General features: G+C 46.6%; 1 protein-coding gene across 1 annotated transcript; it reads left to right on the top strand.

Annotated features, from left to right (window-relative positions):
- Positions 1-5,513: 5,513 nt before the first annotated feature.
- Positions 5,514-20,450, top strand: LOC111849138 (voltage-dependent calcium channel gamma-3 subunit-like). The gene is made up of 4 exons (XM_072705082.1): positions 5,514-6,628; positions 14,205-14,282; positions 19,342-19,482; positions 19,969-20,450. The coding sequence occupies exons 1-4, from the start codon at positions 6,424-6,426 to the stop codon at positions 20,448-20,450; spliced, it is 906 nt and encodes a 301-aa protein (XP_072561183.1). The 5' UTR covers positions 5,514-6,423.
- The last annotated feature ends 236 nt before the right edge of the window (positions 20,451-20,686 follow it).

Here is a 20,686-nt window from a genome sequence, read left to right as displayed (position 1 = left end):
TCCTTTCAAAGATATTAATTACCATTTACTGCTAATTAAAATGAAAAATAACGCAGCTTTGGATTAATTCAAGTAAATTCGCTACGATTCAAATCCTCATTCTCTGGCTGCAGAAGGGTTGCTCATGCTTAGAAAGCCTCAGGGCCTGTTCAAATAAAATTACAATTTACACTCAAAGTTTAAATTTAAACACATTTAAAACACGGCAAACTTGTCATCCACTAACCCCCAAGGCTTTTTATTTCAGTTTTCGCCACAGCATTCTTATGAAATTAACTTGAAAAGCTTGGAACATAATGAAGTGAGTCGACAGGTCTGTGTTCTGCGTTGACGTTGATTATTCGGATGAGGGGTCTGCTGACCCTCCCGTTACTCTGGCTGCAGCAGAGGTGTTTGCCATCACTCAAACCGCACATTGGTGTGGGGCCCCAGAGGTTTCTGGGCCCCCTGTTGGCCGCACACTGTCACTGCACTAAATATGAAATATATTAGGAGACGCACACTGAAGCAGCATGCTCTGCTAGCCAGCTAGCTAGCTACCATTTTTTTCCACTATTCGCCAGCTACTTATTTAGTGACCTTTTGAGTCGGGCCCCTGAAACAACAAACCTACCCCTGGGTGCCTGAATTTATAAGAGCCCCCCCTGCTCATTTCTGTAAGGCTGCCTGTGATCAGAACAACCCCCTGTTGCTTAAAAGCAATTCAGTCTGAAGTGTTTTCATGTTGTGCTTCTTGCAGCATCAGTTTCCCCCGAGTGGTTAACGAAGATTTAACTGAATCGCAGACGTCTGCAGGTTGTGTGTTATATGTTATTAAATGTCAGAGCAGAAAAAAGCCAAATAATTTAAAAATTACGCAGCTGTTTTAGCTGGGAACAAAGCTCTAGGAGTCTAAGGCCAATCCAAACATTTTCTGAAACTGCTCGATCTATTCAGGATCACGGAGGGGGTCTGGGGCCAATCCTAGAGGGTACTGGAGCAAGGCAGGGACCAACCCCAGATGGTACGCCAACCCATTGCAGGGCACACACATACCAGTCAGTCATTCATGCACACCTATGGGCAATTTGGCAACTCAAATTAACCTCAGCATATTTTTGGACTGTAGGGCGAAACCGGAGTACCCAGAGGAAACCCCACGACGACACGGGGAGAACATGCAAACTCCACACACATGGAGCCATGGCAGAGACTGAACCCAAGTCCCAGGTGTGTGAGGCAGTGGTAACCACTGCACCACCATGCCGCCCCCTTTAAGCCCAATCCTGGAGTGCAAGACTTTAAATTTGTGCTGTGTGTTTTGGTCAATGCTCCGGGTCATAGTGCTGACCTGTTATATAGTGGGCACTACACTTCTGAAGAGGTACTGGAGGAATCACATTCACATTTAGCAGATGGGTTTGTCCAAAGTGATGTGCAAATGAGGCAGATGATGTGTCAGGAGTGTAGGGGTGCCGGGGAGTTGTGCTCGGGTTCAGCAGCTGTTGGGCTGGGCTTCTGATGAGTGACCAGCAACTAGTGCAAGATGGGTCTGGGAACAAGTGATTTACAGACACTTTTTAGTACCTAACATCAGAAAAGCTATACAAATAAATATCACCTTGGGGAATCTCCACTCAGCACACAGATTAATAGGTAAGCCTGCATCGTACCACGTATGACCCCCCCCCCCCCCACTCCCCTTTGCGCTCCTGAACTGCTAAAGATAGACTAGTTGTGCGTTCAGAGAAGCTTCCAGTGCAGTACTGCTGTACTGAGGTGTTATTTTGGCACTTTGGCCCTTCCTGTTAGCTTTAACGAGTCTGGCCGTCCTCCTCTGACCTCTCTCATTATCAAGGTGTTTTCGGCCACAGAACTGCCCCCGGAATGGATGTTTTTTGTTTACCACACCATTCTCTGTAAACTCTCAGCAGTGTAATACATGAAAATCCCAGGGGGGGCGGCTGTGTCTGAGATCCTGGAAGCACACTGTCTGGCGCCAGCCGGCGCACCATCTTTAGCATCACTTTGATCACGTGTCTTAGCCATTATAACACTTATTTGTGCAGTTACTGAACCTCATGATCCCATCTGCATCCATCAATCTTCTATGGTCAATTTAGAGATACTGGTTATCCTCCCTGCAAGTTTTTGGACGGCAGGTGGAATCCAGAGTACTGGAGGAGGCCCACATGACATGAGGAGAACATGCAAACACCACACACTCCCAACCATGAAGATATCAGACAACACTGTTTTCCACTGAGTCACCATGCAGCCCCAGCATACATGCTGTGTATGATCTGTTCTAGTCACATGATTTCCTGTTTAGAGGTGTAGGTTGACTGTGTTAAGGAGCAGGTGTAGCCGACACACCAAGTCTACGGGGGATTAACTGTAAGCGTGACCTACAATGACAAAGCATGCAGCAGTTCCAGCTGAAACCGCATCAATGGGTCAGTCAACCAACACAGCGTGCTGGTGAGGGTCAGTGAATAGATGAGATTAGATTATGTTCTCTGAACATATGAGTCCTAAAATATGCCTTGAAGGTCATGAGGGACTAGAGAGACTGGATGTAAGCTTGTTCCACCTTCAAGGAACCATGAGTGAAAAACATCCATTAAGAGGCTTGTGGACAGGGGAGGACTGGCAACAAAATGCAGCGCGGGAATTTACCGCTGATCGGGGGGGTGTCCCCCTTGGTATATTTTGCCACTGACCAGTTGGCCAGTTAAATCATCTCCTGCAATCGACCTGGAAACACGCCAAGATCAACGAACGGGTTGGGCACCTCTGGTATATAGGCTGTATAATTCCAGGATTGGGGAAGAAAGACCGACCCTCCATAGACCAGCACACCAGGAAAATTCCCAAACATCCTGGTAGCCAGTGCACGCCTGCTTGTGGAGGATTTGTCAAGTGACATTGGCTTGCTGGCTGAGTACAGGAAGGAACATGATATATCAACTACATGGTCATGATGAGCAGTTCGATGTTAGTTGGCGTTGCTCCAGTAAGCTCTGAAAGCCAGCAGCTAGGGTGTGAGCTTGGTGCGTGTGCCTATCGGAAGCTGATGGAATAAAAAGGACAGGGGCGCCCGTTTCAGCTGCTCAAATACCAAACGTGCTTCTGCATTTGAATCCTCTGCAGTGGTTGCACAGCAAGAACCGGCTGATAACGTATTCTCAGTTTATTAGGTTTAATTATTTATTGTGGGATTTAATTGTTCAGGCATATTGCATTTTTTTCTTCAGTGAAATAATTCGGTAAAAAAAAAATATTCCCAAGAAGTCCGTGTCAGGGCTGTGACTGACAGCCGCACCCGCGGTGCCTTTTCTGGTTGGAGCTGAAGAGAGGCCATAGCAGCATCAGGTTGAGATTATACCAGGGAACTGTTCTTGTACCTTGGAAAAAAACAAGAAAGAAAAAAAACTTCAGCCAAACTGCACCGCTAATCAGTTCCTGTTTCCGAGGTGCCGCGACAGCAAGTGATAATATCATCACAATGTGCAAGAACAATGTGCAACGTGCAAGAACACACCAGTTGTGATAGCTGTCTCTGAGAGCTGACGCCTACAAGCCCCGCCCCTTTCTCACTCTATTCCCACGTCTGTATCCCTGAGACAAACAGAAATTAACCAAGTATAAATAATTCTGCGTACATTTTTGCATCACAACCCCCACTTGGACAAGCGGAATGGAAAATTACTTGAGTTTAGGAGTACTGAAGTTTTCACTTTGAAATTAGATGCATTATCTACTGGAAATAATTGTAATTTAATAATGATATGAGACTTCAAATGTCTTTATTTAAATATTAATTTCTGTCAGACTTGCGTTTAATATCAATAATAAATATGACCGCATAAAATTAGGAAGCTGACTCTCTGACTTGGCGTCTGATTCGGGCAGATTCACACTCGCTCGCTTGATCTATTACCATTCTGGAGTTTTATGTTTAAACGTGTCTCAATATTACACATATGAATCTCTACTGTCAAAATAATCTACATCTATCCACAGGGGCTCTCCACTGGCTCATCTCACAATCTGGGCCGTGTTTCATGACCTGGTTCAAATCCAATAGACGGCCAGGTTCCCCTCCCAGACCTCACAGACGGGGCTATGTGACACACGGACGTATTAGACCCTCTCATCACTCCATAGCGACGTCTACAGTCAGCTGGGTGTCTGTGGGGCTGTGTGTGGAATCCAGCGAGCTGCGCTCTCCTCCGGGGGTGTTACCTCGCTCCGCGAAACCTGCAGCGAGCGGGTGGCTGGCAGAATACACGCCGGAGAAGGCGTCAGTCCTGACCGCTCCTCGGCCGGCAAGGGCGCCGTTAGGTAAAAGTTAAAAAATACAGCAACCGAAATAGGTTTAATATGAGAACATTTTTGTTCTTCATTGTCATCCTAACCGTAACTTCTCCATCGGGTTTGTTTGTTTATTCATTCATTCATTCATTCATTCATTCATTCATTCATCGATTTACACAAACTGATGGTTTTTCATGGCATATTTATCACGAAATTGCTTATTACACTGCATGATATCTGATGAAATTACTTCTAAAATAGTGTAGATCGCAAAACCCTTAAAAAGCAAAATATTACGTCCCCTTCCTCTAAAAAGAGAGCCTGTTTTAGTAATCTATATCAGAGGGATATGTGGTGATTTAACTAAGAAGTGCTAAAGTAGCGAAGCGGAGCAGCCGCGCTGTTAGTTTAGAGGTCGCTGGAAATGGCTGTGCCTTTAATCCACCTTCCCACCTACAGGATTACGATACACGCTGTTCACACAGGAGTGCCTAAAGCGAATAATAAGCAGCAGTGTGTCCTGGCGATTCAAGGCGCCACATTTCGATATATACCGTCGTCAAATAAACTGCAGGCTATATAACAGATGCACCTGTACGACGACAGAGAGAATGAAAGGCAGGGCTTGACTCTGCTGTCTTCGCCTGTCACGTGCAGTCCAATAATTTCTTATTAATAATACATTTTTTTATTTGTTCAGATCGCAATGCACGGTTTCCTGCGGTCTGTTCTATATGATAATATCCGAATTGTGACAACAGGCGAAAATGACGGTTAGAATAATCAATCATCGCGCTTAATTAACAAAAGCGATAATTAAAACCCGTTGGCATCTGTTTTTCTTTTTCACATTTTCTCACATGTGTATATTTTAGTGAAAGGCAAGAACTGTCTGATATGATCAATCCTGGTAGCAATTTGCACCCATTATGTTACACGGAGATATTTAGAGATGTTTGTTAGTCTCTTTTGGTACGTTTATGTCCTCCGGGGTCGATTTTTTATGCATCACTTGACAATATTTTCTCTTGCATATGGGGGCCTAAGTGGCACCGTCGGAGCCGCCGGGGGCACCGCTTCAGAATCGTCCATGCAGAAGCGCTGCGTCCGTCCGGCCGCCCTCCTCCCTGCCTGCCTCCCTCCGCCCGGCGCGGCTGTGGGCGTTGTTTCGGAGCGCAACGTGGGGGCTGTCATTTCGGTGCCACATTGGCAGGAGCCAGAAACAGCCCCTCGGCTGCAGCTACCGGCACTTGTGCAGCCACTGCCGCTATTGAGATTACGTGAATGCGCCCGATTATATGCGTTTTTTTTTTGCTGATTTCTTCGTCGGCGCCTCTCCAGCCGGTGCCTCTGTGTCACCTGTCTGTACTTAGATAAGCGCATCCGTTCAGGAAATCCGCTGGAGAGCAGAAGATGACATTTGGAAGAATTTATATATCAACGACGACCTGTCATTAGGTATTTGCCGTTTTATATTACAGAGCTGTGACCGATTCTTACGTGCTGCATTGAACTATGTTTCATCTGGAGAGCAAAAATCGACAATTTTGCCTGACGCCTTTGCTTAACTTGTTAGACTGTTTCATAAACATATTTTTAAATTAGTATTTTTCCAGTGATTAAAGTATTCTAGTTGAAATAGTTGCGCCTTCTTTATTTCTATAAAAATATTTTGTACGGAAGAATTTCTGGACTCAATTTATATATTAGTTGCATTTATTTTGCGGGTCTGTGCTTCACTAAATAAGGTTATTACAATTTATTCCGTTGGTCTCCCCTACCGGCTTTCTAAGAAATAGGAGAATAACAAGTCTTCACTTAAGAGGTGCCGATGCACCTCCTCCAATGGGGACTTCTGAAGGATCTGGACACTGAAGTCATTACAGGTTGCGAGAGGTTCATTTTAAGAAAAAAGGAAGAGTACCACAGCCGCTACAGCCCCGACAACCGTGGAAAAAAAGTTGAAGATCATGCAATTTCTTGCTGAAGTCCATTGGAGTCTTGTGTCGGGAGGCAGCGGAGCAGGCAGGCGGGGGCATCTGTAATTCGCGCCCAGTTTTATTATTTTGATTATTATTTTTTTTATATATAAATCCCCACACCCTGGAATGAAGCACAGCGACAATGTGTGACAGAGGTGTCCAGATACTGATTACCACGGTGGGCGCATTCGCCGCTTTCAGCCTAATGACAATAGCAGTGGGCACAGACTACTGGTTATATTCCAGGGGCGTGTGTCGGATTAAAGCGCCGGGCGACAACGAGACCAACCGGAAGAATGAAGAAGTGTTGACCCACTCGGGGCTGTGGAGGACCTGCTGCCTGGAAGGTCGGTTGGCCGGATGGGCGAGTTCAAACCCCATAGTGGCTTCGCCTTCGTCTTATCCATAGAGACAAGGCATGTGAAAGAAATGTCTCTAAATCCGCGATCAGTCTTTTGGCTTTTCGTGAGGTGTCCCTTTCCATGCAGCAAGGTAGATTGACGAACTCGGTAGTAGTTTGGAAACAAATTAACGTGTCCGTGTCCCTTATGGGCTCTGCGTGAAGGCATTAGAATTGGAGGCAGCAGTCATTCGCATCTGGAGTTATTCCCGGAATCTGTTATGCGTGTATGTTCTCGGGGAGCATAAATGATCGGTAAAGACCGGGGGTTCAGTGAGTGCTTAAGGTTTATAAGATGTCCTAGACGTTATATTTTAAAATGGAAGCCTTTCACCTCTGCTTCGCCCTATGTCTGCTATCTGTCTCCCAAACTTACTTGGTTTTGGTTCTGATTCAGGGTCTGCATTGCCTATCCTTCATTAACGCATTTTGATGAAGGAATTGGGGGGGGGGCTTTAAATAAAACCCATGAGTCATTTGTACCCTTTAAGTGTCAAAAAATGTGAACATCTGTACAGTACTCACCCTCTCTTTTTATTTAATAGCGACTCCAATGATCTTCGGAACTGAATTATGAATGTTAACATAGCCTAAGTAATGCATATTCGCGTTGTGCTCTTCTTGCACAATTACATTATACTAGCGCTTTAAGATGACTAAGATGATCGCCGTTAAACAGCATGAACCAGCATAAGGGATGGATGTGAATCTTACAGGTATGCTGCATCTGAAATCAGCGCCCAGCACCTATGCACATGTAGTGCGCATCTGCCCCCCGTACATCTTCAAGCGCAGTCTCAATATAACTCCGAAGTGTTTTCCAGTGGTGAGATTCCTGCTTTTTATCTTGAGCACAAAATATTAAACACATTTATTAAACCTAAAATGCAGCCATTTTAGGTCTTGTTCGGCCCTTATGAAGATAATTTGTTTAAGAAAACGTTACGGCGTGTTGACCTGACAGTACGTGAACCCTATAAAATGTCTGTGAAGATTGTGTAGTGATGACAAGAAGGAGGTACCAGTTGGACACTGGAAATCAAGCTTTGATCTCCTGTCATACTTGTCATCCTCTTGGAAAATATTACGGCCATGACATGTCGTCAAGTGACGTCCATTTAATTCGGTATAGCCCACTCGCCTATTCTCAGACCCGGGCGCTGAATCCCTGAAAGACTAGTTGTCTGTGTACTAAGCAGGGTTTGACAGAACGTAGCCCACATCTGTGTAAACAAAGCAGGCTCTGGATAAGGCTTGCTTGCAACAATTTTATTATCTTGTTTATAACTCGTATTATAAACACAAAATAAATTTTATGAGCGTTAATCTCACGGCACCTGAAGAACGCTTCTGTTGTAAACATAGTTAAATCGACCTTACTTGCTAAGAAATACTATATAATGCCCTTTCATTGTTTTGAAAATATCTCCTAGGTTTCATTTCTGAAGGACACCATTTCTGAGAAGGAAACACTGGTGGCGGTAGGAGGTGGGGTTGTATGTTGCTTTGATGAAATTAGCTAGGGATTTGCACAGCTGGTGTGACATGGAGCGTGTCTGAGCTGGAGTGAACGCCTCCTACAGTAGCAACAGCCAGAGTGCGGGATAAAGGTGCGGCAACGAGAGGACTCTCCTCTCTGTGAGGTTTTATTGCCTCGGTGTCTTCCCTCTTTCATCCTGTTTCTCACCATAAAGAGAGTAGAATACCAGGCTGACCAATAAAATAGCGCCTAGCCTAGATGACTAAGCGTCTTGTTTGGCGGGCTCATAGGATAGCTTATTCTTTGGTTAACCAATAGAATTGCTTGACTGGCTGACCAACAGTGTAGTGTCTTTGCTTAACTTACTAATATGACAGTCTCTTGATTGGCTGACCAATAGTGTCTTGCTTAGCTGACTATTAGGATAGTGTCTTGTTTGGCTGGCCAATAGGATAATAAATTGCTTGACTGACCAAATGGTTTGTTTATGGCCATGGATGACACCTACTTAAGGCACCGTTATAAAACTTAAAGGTATGCTACTGGCTTGACCCCTGCTGAATAAAGAGCAAAAGGCCCACCATCATCATAAAATTTTGGTTTGTTACATTATAAAGTCAGTCTAAATGGTTGTTTTGGTTGCTACATTATTGCTTACGATTGCGAAACACAGATTTAAATAAATGCTAATCAGGACTAATTATTATGGTTTCCCCTTATCATTAAAGTGTAGCCGCAAGCTAATTGCAAAGGCATTTTCTCTGCAGACTGATGAAGGTACTGCCCTTCACAGAAGCGTGATGGCGCATGGCTTTTGCAGAAAGTCCGCACTGTACTGGAAACTTCACGAAGTCTTTATTGTGACACTAGGGGGCGACGTTATTATCTAACTGCAGTGCAGGAATCTGCCACGGGCCAGATCAAATGTCATTTTTCTCTTGAAAGTGTAACTTTCCACCAATTCCTTTGAGTAAACTCTTTGGCTTTTTCTCCAGTTTGGTTTCTATGTAGTGTTTATTTTTTCCATTGAAGTGCCAGTCTGGACCTTTTGTCTGGTCGTCCTCCCACGTTGAGTTACTCTACCTGGTTTTGTCTCACTCTCTATTATTTTTTATGGTATTTTTCCACTGTCAGTACATACTACATACAACAACAACAAAATGGATTTCCACCTTTCATCCACTGTTTGACCTGCATAATACAGGGCAGACATTAGAGGAAATGGGCAGCTATTTAAAAGAGAATTTCACAGGATCGTAAATGGGCTTTTTTGGGGGATCTTTTTCACTGACTGTGTATTAGGGCTCAGACTTTCCTGTTTGTTTGTTTTTTTATTATTAAAAACCAGGCAGGGAAAATATAGAGACCAGGCAAGTCCAGAACAAGGTGGGGGTCAAGTGTCAGTCAAATCAGTGGGGCACTGAATCTCCCAAGGTCCACTCCACGGATCAGGCTTCCTGGGCTCTGCTGGAAGGCAAAGATATATTCAACACCATGGTCTTCCAGTTTACCTTTAAAAGTGTTTGCTTTGAACACCATGTTTTTCTGTTAGACCTTAAAAGGGGGAGTGCTTAAGACTGAACACTATAGTCTTCCATTAGACTCTTAATGACGGAGTGTTTTTGGGGCTTATTTGCTCTTGTTTCAAATCACGATGGAATGATTTTTATTTGGGCACAACACTATGTTCTGAGGTAAGATGTTTTTCAGTGAGATGCTTTGGTCCTGGCCAGAAGCTCTAGCTAGGATTTCTGGGACATACCTGTGTGGTTGGTGAGAGCATGCTGTAGTGTCAGGTCTGAGCCTGAAAACACACCATGTTCAGTTAGTATGAGGCATATCTTTTGAGTGAAACCTGATCTGCTTGTTTATAATCACTGGATGCTGTGTCGCTCTTCGTTGATCCAGCTAACAGTGACTGTATTTTCTTTTAGGGAAGCCATTCCCACTCGGGTTGCTGAGGCAGAGCTGTAGAATATAGGTACCAATATGCATGATCTCTCACAGAGAAATGCACGCTCATCGTAGAGTACCAATTTGTACTCAACATCACTGATATGCCTCCATCCACCACAGAAATCAGTTTTAAAGCACAATGGACTGAAAATGTGGTTTTCTTATGTTCTTTCCAGCATGGGCTGTTGTTCTGGCTGTGCTGTGATTCTGGCTGTCTGTGAATGAGCAAGCTCTCTGTGAATGAGGGAGCTGTCTGTGAATGAGTGAGCCGTGTGTGAATGAGATAACCGGGCTGAGTTAATCGGGGGCAAATTGTAAGATTGCCTCCGCAGATAGCACAGGAAGACGAGCCGGAGATACTCTGCTTGCTTTCTGCTTTTGAATGCCACGGTGTAGATTCTGGAATCACAGAGCCGAATGTGAAGGCTGTGACTCGCCAGAGCCGGACAAATTATCAGCAGTGCCTTTTCATTGGCATAGCGAGAAACAGCAACTGGGCACAGGGATGAGAGAAAGACAAATCGATGTGATGTAGACTCCACGGTGTGAGCTTCACTTTCTGTGGGGACCTGGACAGCCTGCTTTAAATTAAACTGGGCATTTAAATATTAACAGACTTTCATGCTAACCACAGGCAGGCAGGCTCCGATTTCTGGACTGGATTCCAAGAAAAAGCAGGAAGGGCCTTTCAGGGCCGCAACCTATCAGGGTCGCCCATCAGCAGCCTTACCCTGTTGGCTGTGCCGTGACGCCAAGTGTGGGAGCCAGGTTTGATTTGTTCCACATCACCCATGAGGCTGCTGCTGTCTGCTCTTTTATTAAGGGTCACCAGCACAGGGTGTCCCCTTCACTCACATCTTTTTGCACTGTCATTGACATGTTGAAACACCCCTCCTTTGGCTGAGAGCTGGCTTGCGGCCGTGCGAAAGGAATCAGCCAATCAGACTCTACAGTACAAGCGGAAAGCGAGGGAGACCAGGGAGCTGGAAAGGCATGGAATGTGGAAGGATAGCGTTTCACACTTTCCACATAATTCCTATCCTCTCCATCTTCGTCTCAAGCCGCTTTGCTCTGTGTCATTCGCAGCGGTGAGAGTCATGTGACCAATGAGCATAGGGAAGGCGATGCATTAAGCTGTGTGTGTGTGTATGTGTGTGTGTGTGTAGTTCAGTTATATATTGCATTGTGGGGACCAAATGTCCGCACAATGCGATAAAAACCTGTTATTTTGACGCTGTGGAGACCATTTTGTCAGTCCCCACAAGGGGAAATTCAATTTAATAAAACCTGAATGCAATCGAAACACTAAAAATGCCAAAAGACTTGTATTTTGTTTGGTTACGTATGGTTAAGGTTATGGCTGGGTAGCAATTAAGACGGTCATTGTTGGGATTAGGGTTTTGCCGATAGAAATGAATGGACAGTCCCTACAAAGATATGAGTACAGGTGTGTGTGTGTGTGTGTGTGAGAGAGAGAGAGAGAGAGAGAGACTATTATTCAGGTCCCCACAAAGATCTGTGAATGCAATCAAAAAATTTATAATGCCAAAAGTCTCGTATTTTGTATGGTAACTTATGGTTAAAGTTAGGTCCAGGTAGGGGTTAAGGTCATCATGTTGGAATTAGAGTTTTCTCCATAGAAATGAATGGAGAGTCCCCACAAAGACATAATCACTAACCTGTGTGTGTGTGTGTGCGTGCACAGTGGGGATGCCTCGGCCTCCATGCTTATGGAATGGTATTGGGAACACACCTGCAGACGTTTACAGCCAAGTGCTGCGTGGGAGATTAGCTGGGGATGAGGGGAGGGGGGGGGGTTCTACATGAGATGGGGGTGGTGCTGGTTACTGGAGAGGGTGGGGGGATGACTCACTGTCTGACTCACCGTGTCGTTCGTATGAGACCTGGTTTCATTCAACTGCCTGAATCGCTGCCCACATGTACACACGAATGTACACACACACAAACCACGAAGAACCACACACACACCTTTCAGAGACACACAAACACACACACCACAGAGTCACACACCTCACAAACACACACACCACAGAGATGCCACCAAGATAGACACAGATATATACACACACCTCAGAAAGAGACACACATGTGCACACACACATACACACACACACACACACACACCAAAAAGAGACACATATCCATCCATCCATTTTCTGTAATCGCTTGTCCTATGCGGGGTAAATCCAGAGCCTATCCCATAGTCACATATACTGTATACAGTACACCCCAAAAGAGGCACAGGTACACACACGGAAGACACACAAACAGGCGTTAACATCAGCCCGCTCCACCTAATCCTCTGCCCTACCACACTATTCCCCTGTGTTCATCGCGCAGACCCCATTTAATACCCTGCGCTTTGTCACACAGGTTGTCGCAAAGCTGTGGATTTACACGCGGCGCGAAGCAACCCCGAGCGCCGCTCCCAGCGGCCCCAAGCGCCTGTGCGCCGTCCTCCCTCCGAGCAGGGCGCTTTATGCGAGCCACCGTCTCCCGTTTATCCGTGATTCAGCCCACGCCGCCGAGAGTGCGGAAGACCTCCGGCTCCAGAGGAATGGCGCTTAATTACCTCTCCTCATTAAGCTCCCGGGTCTCTGCTCTGCCACCTGGGCTGAAAAGCCGTTTATGTCACCTGAGCGGCAGATGAATTAAAGCTCTACCCATGCATTACAGCTGGCTGTTTGCACTGAAGCAATTTAGGTGTAAGGATTACAAATGAAGGCTCTTGTGTGTATCTGTACAGTTGTATATATTTTTTGAAATCCCTCGATGGTACTACAGTTTCCATTGTGAGATCTGAGCATGCAGTATACAGTATCCGGTACCTCGCACCTAACTGGGGAGATGAGATTGCTATGCGCGACTCTCCTGCCGGCCGGCAGCGGCAGTACGGATAGCCGCCTAAACCGATTATGTCCCCAAAACGTTCACCAGCTGGTGATCAGGAAGACGGGTGACAGACACCCAGTCGCATCACCGATTAGAGAGTTTAATGAACGTGGCGACTTTTAATTCGGGAGATTATTTTACGGGGGATCCACTCAGTCACGTTAGCAAAAACATCATGATTTCTGTTACTGCTAAACGAATATTACCAAAATGCAATACAATGCAATACTAAAATTATGTTTTTTTTTTATATATATATTGTATTTGAATAGCACCCAGCAACTCTGCTGAGAGTAAGTGCCTGGACGTTGGTTAGATGTAAATAACCTGTAATTTTTAAATCATTTGGATAAATATTTCTTTAAGTAGCACACCATAATACGTTATTGCTGTTTTCCTTTGAATAAGGCTTACGCCGTCTTTTTAAGACAGAGCATGTTGGATGGTGAATCGGTCGATTTCCCATGTTCTAAGTGAAAACGAAAAGGCTTTGCTCTTCGCGGACGTGACAGCACAGTCTGGGCGATTTTATTCTCATATCTGAAAAGCACAGAGGCAAGGCATTTTCTCGACAAAACAAAGCGCTTGAGGTGTGTGGATTCCGGGCACTGACTGCTTACAGAGTTTCCCCAGCTGTCAGGTCTTTTGAGGTATTCAGGTCTTCCTCACACTAAATTCACAACTGTCAGTGTAACACATGAATAAAAATAGGCGTTTAAAAATTCAGCATATTTTTTTCCCGCTGCACCTGAAAACATTAATAACCCTGATAGGTGGAATTCTGCTTGTATTACGTGTTCTTTGACCACCACTCCGCCCCAGAAGCATGTTGAAAGACCTCCACCATCACCACCACCCAGGTTGGTTGTCATGAATTTATAAAGAGCGATTGAAAAAGCATCCAGGCGAGTAATAAGAGTGCGGCCAGATCGCACGGTTCAGGCTACGGTTCAGTCTCTGTCGGGTCACCAGCCGGGGGCAGGAAGCGAGCGCGTGTTTATCTGCCACGCTGAGTGTCACGCAAATAGCGCTGTGACCCGCCGCTCCTCGTTAAGCCTGGAGCGCGGAGGCTGCACGTCAGGCGCGCAAACGACCTCGCGCGCATACTCGCGGTAACGCGCAGACGCGCATTAGCACTGGCTGGATGTGACCCCAGTCTTTCTCACCCACACAGGAGCGTTCCGAGGCATCTGTAAGAGGATCGACCACTTTCCGGAGGATGCCGAATTTGACAGGGCGGATTACATACTGCGTGAGTGTGCCGCCGTGACTCTCATGCCACACCCACCGTCCTCTCCATTACTTTTATGATACTTTTATAACCTGATTCTCATTGACACGCCCTGTCTGTTTTTACCCCCTAATTCTCATTGGCAAGTCTTTTCTCCGCCCCTTGACTCTCATTGACACACCCAGTTTGTCTCCACCCCCTAATTCTCACTGGTGAGTCTTTTCCCCGCCCTCTGACTCTCATTGACACACCCAGTTTGTCTCCACCCCCTAATTCTCACTGGCGAGTCTTTTCCCCGCCCTCTGACTCTCATTGACACACCCAGTTTGTCTCCACCCCCTAATTCTCACTGGCGAGTCTTTTCCCCGCCCTCTGACTCTCATTGACACACCCAGTTTGTCTCCACCCCCTAATTCTCACTAGTGTGCCTTTTCTCCACCCCGTGTTTGTCATTGACACACCCTGTGTACACCCCCTAATTCTCACTGGCAAATCTTTTCTCCGCCCCTTGACTTTTATTGAGGCACTCAGTGTATATCCACCCCCTAATGCTCAGTGGCATTGCCAGTCTGATGTAGCAGAAAAATAACCAAGATGTATTGCTTTCAGTGTCTGGCCCATTGAAAAGAAAATGCTTTAATATGAGCTTCAGTCTCAGCCTGCATGCATGCTGCATTTTAAATGCTTGATTTTGAACACAAACTGTACCATTTTGCATTTTTGATGACCTGCGCACAAAAAGTAAAATTCATAATGAAGTCAGCTTATATTACAGTACCCTGAGGGAAAGGACTGTGAGGTTACATAATGAAAGACCTCAGGGTAAAAATCCTACTTTCTTGTGACTTTCAGCGTCTTTGTACTGGGGATGAATAACACAGATGCAAAGGAGTTATCCGTAGTCGTTTGGCAGTGTGTGTGTCCGAGCATGTGCTCCGTGTCTGTGTGCATCTGAGCGGGTGATCTCTGTGTATGTGTGTCTGAGCAATGCCGCCGATTAGAGATGACACGGATGTCTGACAAAGCAATGAGACGCCCTGCTCCGTACCCACACGGAGGATCTCGAATGGCTATATAGACACACAGACCGGGCTGAGACCGGGGGCGGCCGAAGTGGCTCAAATGTCTGATAAATTCTTGGTCATTCTGATGTTAGGGTGCGGATGGAGTTGCAGCCAATAATGGAATGCAGCGAGTGACGGCCAATAATTGAGCAGGGTGAGTGACAGTCACTGAGAGGTCAAGTGGAGTAGCAGCCAATGAGGGAAGAGGGATGTTATGCAAGAGGACTGGCAGCTGATGATTGTGCAGAGGGAGCGTCAGCCAATGAGGGAACAGGGCTATTGTGCAGGAGGACTGACAGCCAATGATGGTGCAGAGAGAGCATCAGCCAATGAGGATCAAGGGTCCCATTGACCTTTACTATGCAGCTGCCCCAGGGAAGAGCCTTTTCAGTGCTTCGCCTTAACACAGTGCTGAGAACACGGCTGCCTCACCAATCAGTATGCAAGATATTGATAGTACCCTCAAATGACCATGGCTCAGACACACATGCAGCAATGGCTGATACAGGGTCATTTTCTCAACAGACCTGTATTGGAGTAAGTTTTAATTGCAGCCGACCTGTTCCAGAGGCGGGATTTCTGTGTGTCTCTGACTAAAGGTGTAGGCAGGGCTGACCAATGAGGATAATGGCCCCGGGGGCGGGGCTAGCCACGGAGACTTAGAGGTTTGTGTTCGCTCGCTCCCTGCCCCCCCCCCCCCAGCCACCGTACAGAGACATTTTGTAATCATTGCTGCCCTGGGCTTCCCATAACAGACATTCACCGCCTCAATAAGTGACTTAAACCTGGCAAAACAGGGGTGGCTGGAACACAGAATGAGGGGGAAATATCTCATGCCCCCCCCCCAGGCTCTGCAGCATTGATGAGGTGCATCATGGGAGATCGCCTTCTCCAAGAAAAAAATGATCAAGAGATGAGGAAGGAAGAAATAGGCAGAGGTTTTGATGTGCAGGAGGAAGGGATTAGGAAAGTGAGTGTGGTCTGAATGTGGGCAGGACCGGTCAGCACATCTCAGTGGGCGGGGCTTACTGAAAAATGATATCCTGTCACGTGTCCAGCTTAATGCCTGCCAATGTCAACCCTAGTTCCCATTAACTCCAGTTTCACTGAGATCATTCCACGAGGTCGAGAGACAACATCCTTGATGTGACTGAGGCCAAATTCAACTCTTCGCCCCTTTCTGCAGGTCACTGCAAAGGGGCGGAGTTTTTCCTCCATTCTATTTCCCATTTACAGGGCTGCCACAGCAACTCAACGTTGCCAAGCCTACCGTGCACACAACCACTGACTCTAAACTTGATTTTAAATTATCCGATTGTTATGCGATTGTGTGTTCATCTTGAGGTTATGTTACAAGTAGGTTCGCCCTCTTTCAGCACTTCTCTACTTGCCCGCAGAGTTTCGCTAACGTAAACATTAGCATGCGGTTTGCTATGATGAACGCCGCCGCTTTCGGTGCCTTGCCACCTCCCAGAATGCCTTCAGGGTCTAATTCCACTGAGATGAGGCCTGTGTAACTGCATGCTGTTTGCGGGGCTGTTTCCTGAGTCCTTATTTTCCCTGAGCAGTTATTACATATTGCGAGGTAACCCCATGGGACAGGGGTAGACACGGATAACCCGAAAGCTAACCGGAATGAGGCGGCTTTGGCCAGTTCAGACGGGTGCTGCAAAGGTTCCTGGGACTTCCAGCGAGACTGGGAAATTCCTACCACAGTGAGGCACTAGTCAGTCATGAAACAAGAAGCTTTTTAAATGTAAAAATTTTATTTTCTGAGGTATGGGTCGGGAATTCAGTAGCAGCAACTCAGGGCGAGTTGGTTTGTGAGCACGTCAAAGAAAACAAGCACCAGAAAGGAAGTTTAGGAAGCAATATCTTGCTGAAAGTAAACACCTCATGTTCACTACTCAATGTTAACAGGATGTTTGCCAAACACCACAGAAGTACAATATCAAAATTTACTACGGAATCGAATCGGCACCTGTGTGACCTAGACCCAACAAAAAGCTGGCCGTGGTCTTCATAAAACTAGAATGTATGGCAGGCCTGCTATTTGGGAAGCACCCAAGCAGGATGCACAAATACGCATAACCTTATGTGAGGAGCACAGAACCTGGACCACTGAACAAAAGAAAAACGTCATGTGATCCGATGAGTCACCTTTTACCCAGTCTTTCTGCATCCAGAAGGGTTTATGCTTGTAAATAGCTAAAGGCTGCTTTCAATCCACAATGTGGGGGGGGGGGCAGCCATCTTTTGGGAATCACTGGGTGTGTAATGATCAATGATGTCATTTTATAGCAGCATCAGGGCTCTAGCCACAAGGTTTGAAAACAGTTTTCACCTAAAAGCCATCAACTGTCGCCAATTATAGTTTTATCTGCAGATAAAACTGCCTACAGACTTTATTATTAATACTCTCATGACCATTTTTTCCCCTTTTATTTATTGTTAAGTGTCATTGTTTTGTTATTGTCCGTGTTACTTACAGTCTATGTCGTCATCACTGATGCTGCTACTTCCTGTCCGTTTTTGTTAATGTACTAGTCACCGGTAACCTGCAGGGGGCGTGGGAGAACCCCTCTCACCATATTAAATACATATGATGGTAAACCTGAACTTTTCACTGGAGCGGGTTCACACCGTTCCCTCGCGATGCTCCAAGATGATAATGTCCCCATACAGGCTGCTAAGCAAATTCAAGGCTGTCTTCACGAATGTGGAGGGTGGAGCCAAACGTCATGCGTAGCCCGCCCAGTCCCCAGGTCTAAACGTAAACAGTGTGAAGCAGATTTATAACACTTTCATCTCTCAAAGAAATGGAAGGTGGCCCCGCTCCTTATGAGGCCTTCAATATTAATACTTTACATGTCCATTATTTCACCCCCCCCCCCCCCCATATCTGCCAATATACAGGCAGCTTTCGACTGATGTAGGTAATCAGCTCCACAAACCCTTACCTAAGTCAGATTTTACGTGAGTCGGATTTTCCTTCCCGTTCTATTCGACACCTTATAAGAAAAATGCATAAGCCAAAAATATACTAGTAATATATACAAAAGAACACCTATTAAATAAATGAAAATATGAAGTGTAAATTTACTTAAAGGCATATGTCACCTTTCTTGTGTTAGCGCTTCTGTAAACTATATGTTTCATGGATGATTTTTGTGTGTAAGTTGAGGACTGCCTGTAAATGTTTGCATTATGTAAGTCTATGTGATTTACTGATGAGTAATAGTATGCAGTTCCAGTCAAAAGTCTGGATACGGCTATTGGAAATCATTTGTTTCCAAAAGTCAGAATTCTGAAATTAAAGTCAGAATTCAAATTATATTTTCATGGTGGCCCTAATCCTCTTCCGTAGATATGTGTTACTGTCTTGCCTCGAGACATTTTGCTACAGGCTTTCCCCAGGTTACAAATGAGATCCATTCCCTAAGTCTGTCTTTAAGTCAAATTTGTAAGTGAGAAAAACAATAATATAGGCCATAATAATCATATAGAATTAATAAAAGTTACTACATACGGTACTATACTGTACCTCAAGCTGATGAACCAGTGAAGTTTTTCACAAGCGTCACAAAGTAGTGTTATTGGTGAACCATATTAACCCAAGGTTTTAATATAATTGGAAAGAGACTTGTGTAGCTGTGCGTTGGGGTGCAGAACCACTCTACTGTGTTGGGTTTGTGAGTATGAGTTACAGGAAATGCTTACTTTAGCCTAATCCCAAATTCCAGCAGTCTCGTGCTCCAGGGTTCCCTGGAGGACAGTATCAGTCGGAAAGCTCGCAAGTCGTGGAGAATTGCAGTCTGTTTTAAGTACGAATAGCCCCTACGTCAGATGTTTTTAAATCAGGGACTGTCTGTGCGAGGCTGAAATACACACAAATGTATTACAAGTAGGTGCTAACTGCGACGTTAGCAGGGAAGCCGACTTTTGACTGGCATCTTAACGTGTGGATTGATCAGCACATTCCTATGGGAATTTGTCCCGTCCCCCCCCCCCCCCAGGTGCCCTGCGGGCCTCCAGCATCTTCCCCATCATGAGCGTGGGCCTCCTCTTCATGGGTGGCCTGTGTGTGGCCCTCAGCGAGTTCTACCGGAACCGGCACAACGTCATCCTCAGCGGTGGCATCTTCTTCGTGTCGGCTGGTGAGGGGACTTTCTCACCCCCCCCCCCCCCCCCACACTCCATAAAGCCTATCACCTATCACCCCCCCCATCGCTATATCCATTGCTATAAGGCGTGTCCCACCATGGCAATGGGATGGGCCATTTGCGCTGAAAGGTTGCACCCTGCCCCCCCAGAAAAAGGCTGGGGTATCCTGCGAGTGCATGAGTGCAGCATGCGTATGTATAATGGGCTGCAGTAATTCATGCGACAGGAAAAAACAAGGGGATCTGGCAAAATTAAAATGTTCTCACTCTGCATGATGGATGTGCTGCGTGATAAACGGTAATTTGAGCCATACGCTCTTGAGATTTGTTCCCGTAGGATCGTTTATAACATCAGCGGCACACCGCTGCGATGCGACGAGACACATGCACTGGTGTCCTGTGTATTTTTTGGGCAATGACACCATGCGGCCGCCTGCCATGACTCCCGTCTCTCCCCCTCCCCCCCCCGCTGGCGTTCAGGGCTCAGCAACATCATCGGGATCATCGTGTACATTTCGGCCAACTCGGGGGACCCCAGCCAGAGCGACTCGAAGAAGACCTACTCCTACGGTTGGAGCTTTTACTTCGGCGCGCTCTCCTTCATCGTGGCTGAGACCGTGGGCGTGCTGGCCGTGCACATGTTCATTGAGCGGCACCGGCAGCTGCGTGCTCAGTCGCGCGCCGAGCTTCTAAAGAAGCCTCCCTCCGGGCAGTCGGGGGGTCGCCACCGACGCCGCTTCCGCCGCCGGTCCAGCTGCCGCTCGGCGGAGGCCGGCTCCCGCGATGCCTCCCCCACACGGGGCTACGCCGGGCCGGCCGACGCCGACATCTCCATGTACACGCTGCCCCGGGAACCCGGCAAGGCCGACGCGGACAGGGAGTTCCTGCAGGCCCACAGCACAGGCCAGAAGGACTACCAGGACACCCTGCAGCGAGAAAACCGCCGGACCACCCCCGTGTGAGGGGGGGTGGGCAGGGAGGGGCGCTGGGAGGGGAGGGGGGGGGGGGCTCGAGAAGCACAAGCACAAAAGTGCCAAAAGCCGCCTATAAAACACCCGTGAAACCGGCAGGGCTGAACATTCTTCCAACAGTGTCTTGGTGGGTGGAGTCTTGGGTGGGTGGAGCCTTTGTAGGCGGGGTCTTGTGTGGGTGGAGCATAGGGTGGGGTGAGCACAGGGACACCCTTCCTCCGCCTTTA

Source organism: Paramormyrops kingsleyae, chromosome 22 (genome assembly GCF_048594095.1).
Source record: "Paramormyrops kingsleyae isolate MSU_618 chromosome 22, PKINGS_0.4, whole genome shotgun sequence".
In the NCBI taxonomy this organism is placed as follows: Eukaryota; Metazoa; Chordata; class Actinopteri; order Osteoglossiformes; family Mormyridae; genus Paramormyrops; species Paramormyrops kingsleyae.
Note: the sequence above shows the minus strand (reverse complement) of the source record. Positions and strands in the feature narration are given on the sequence as shown.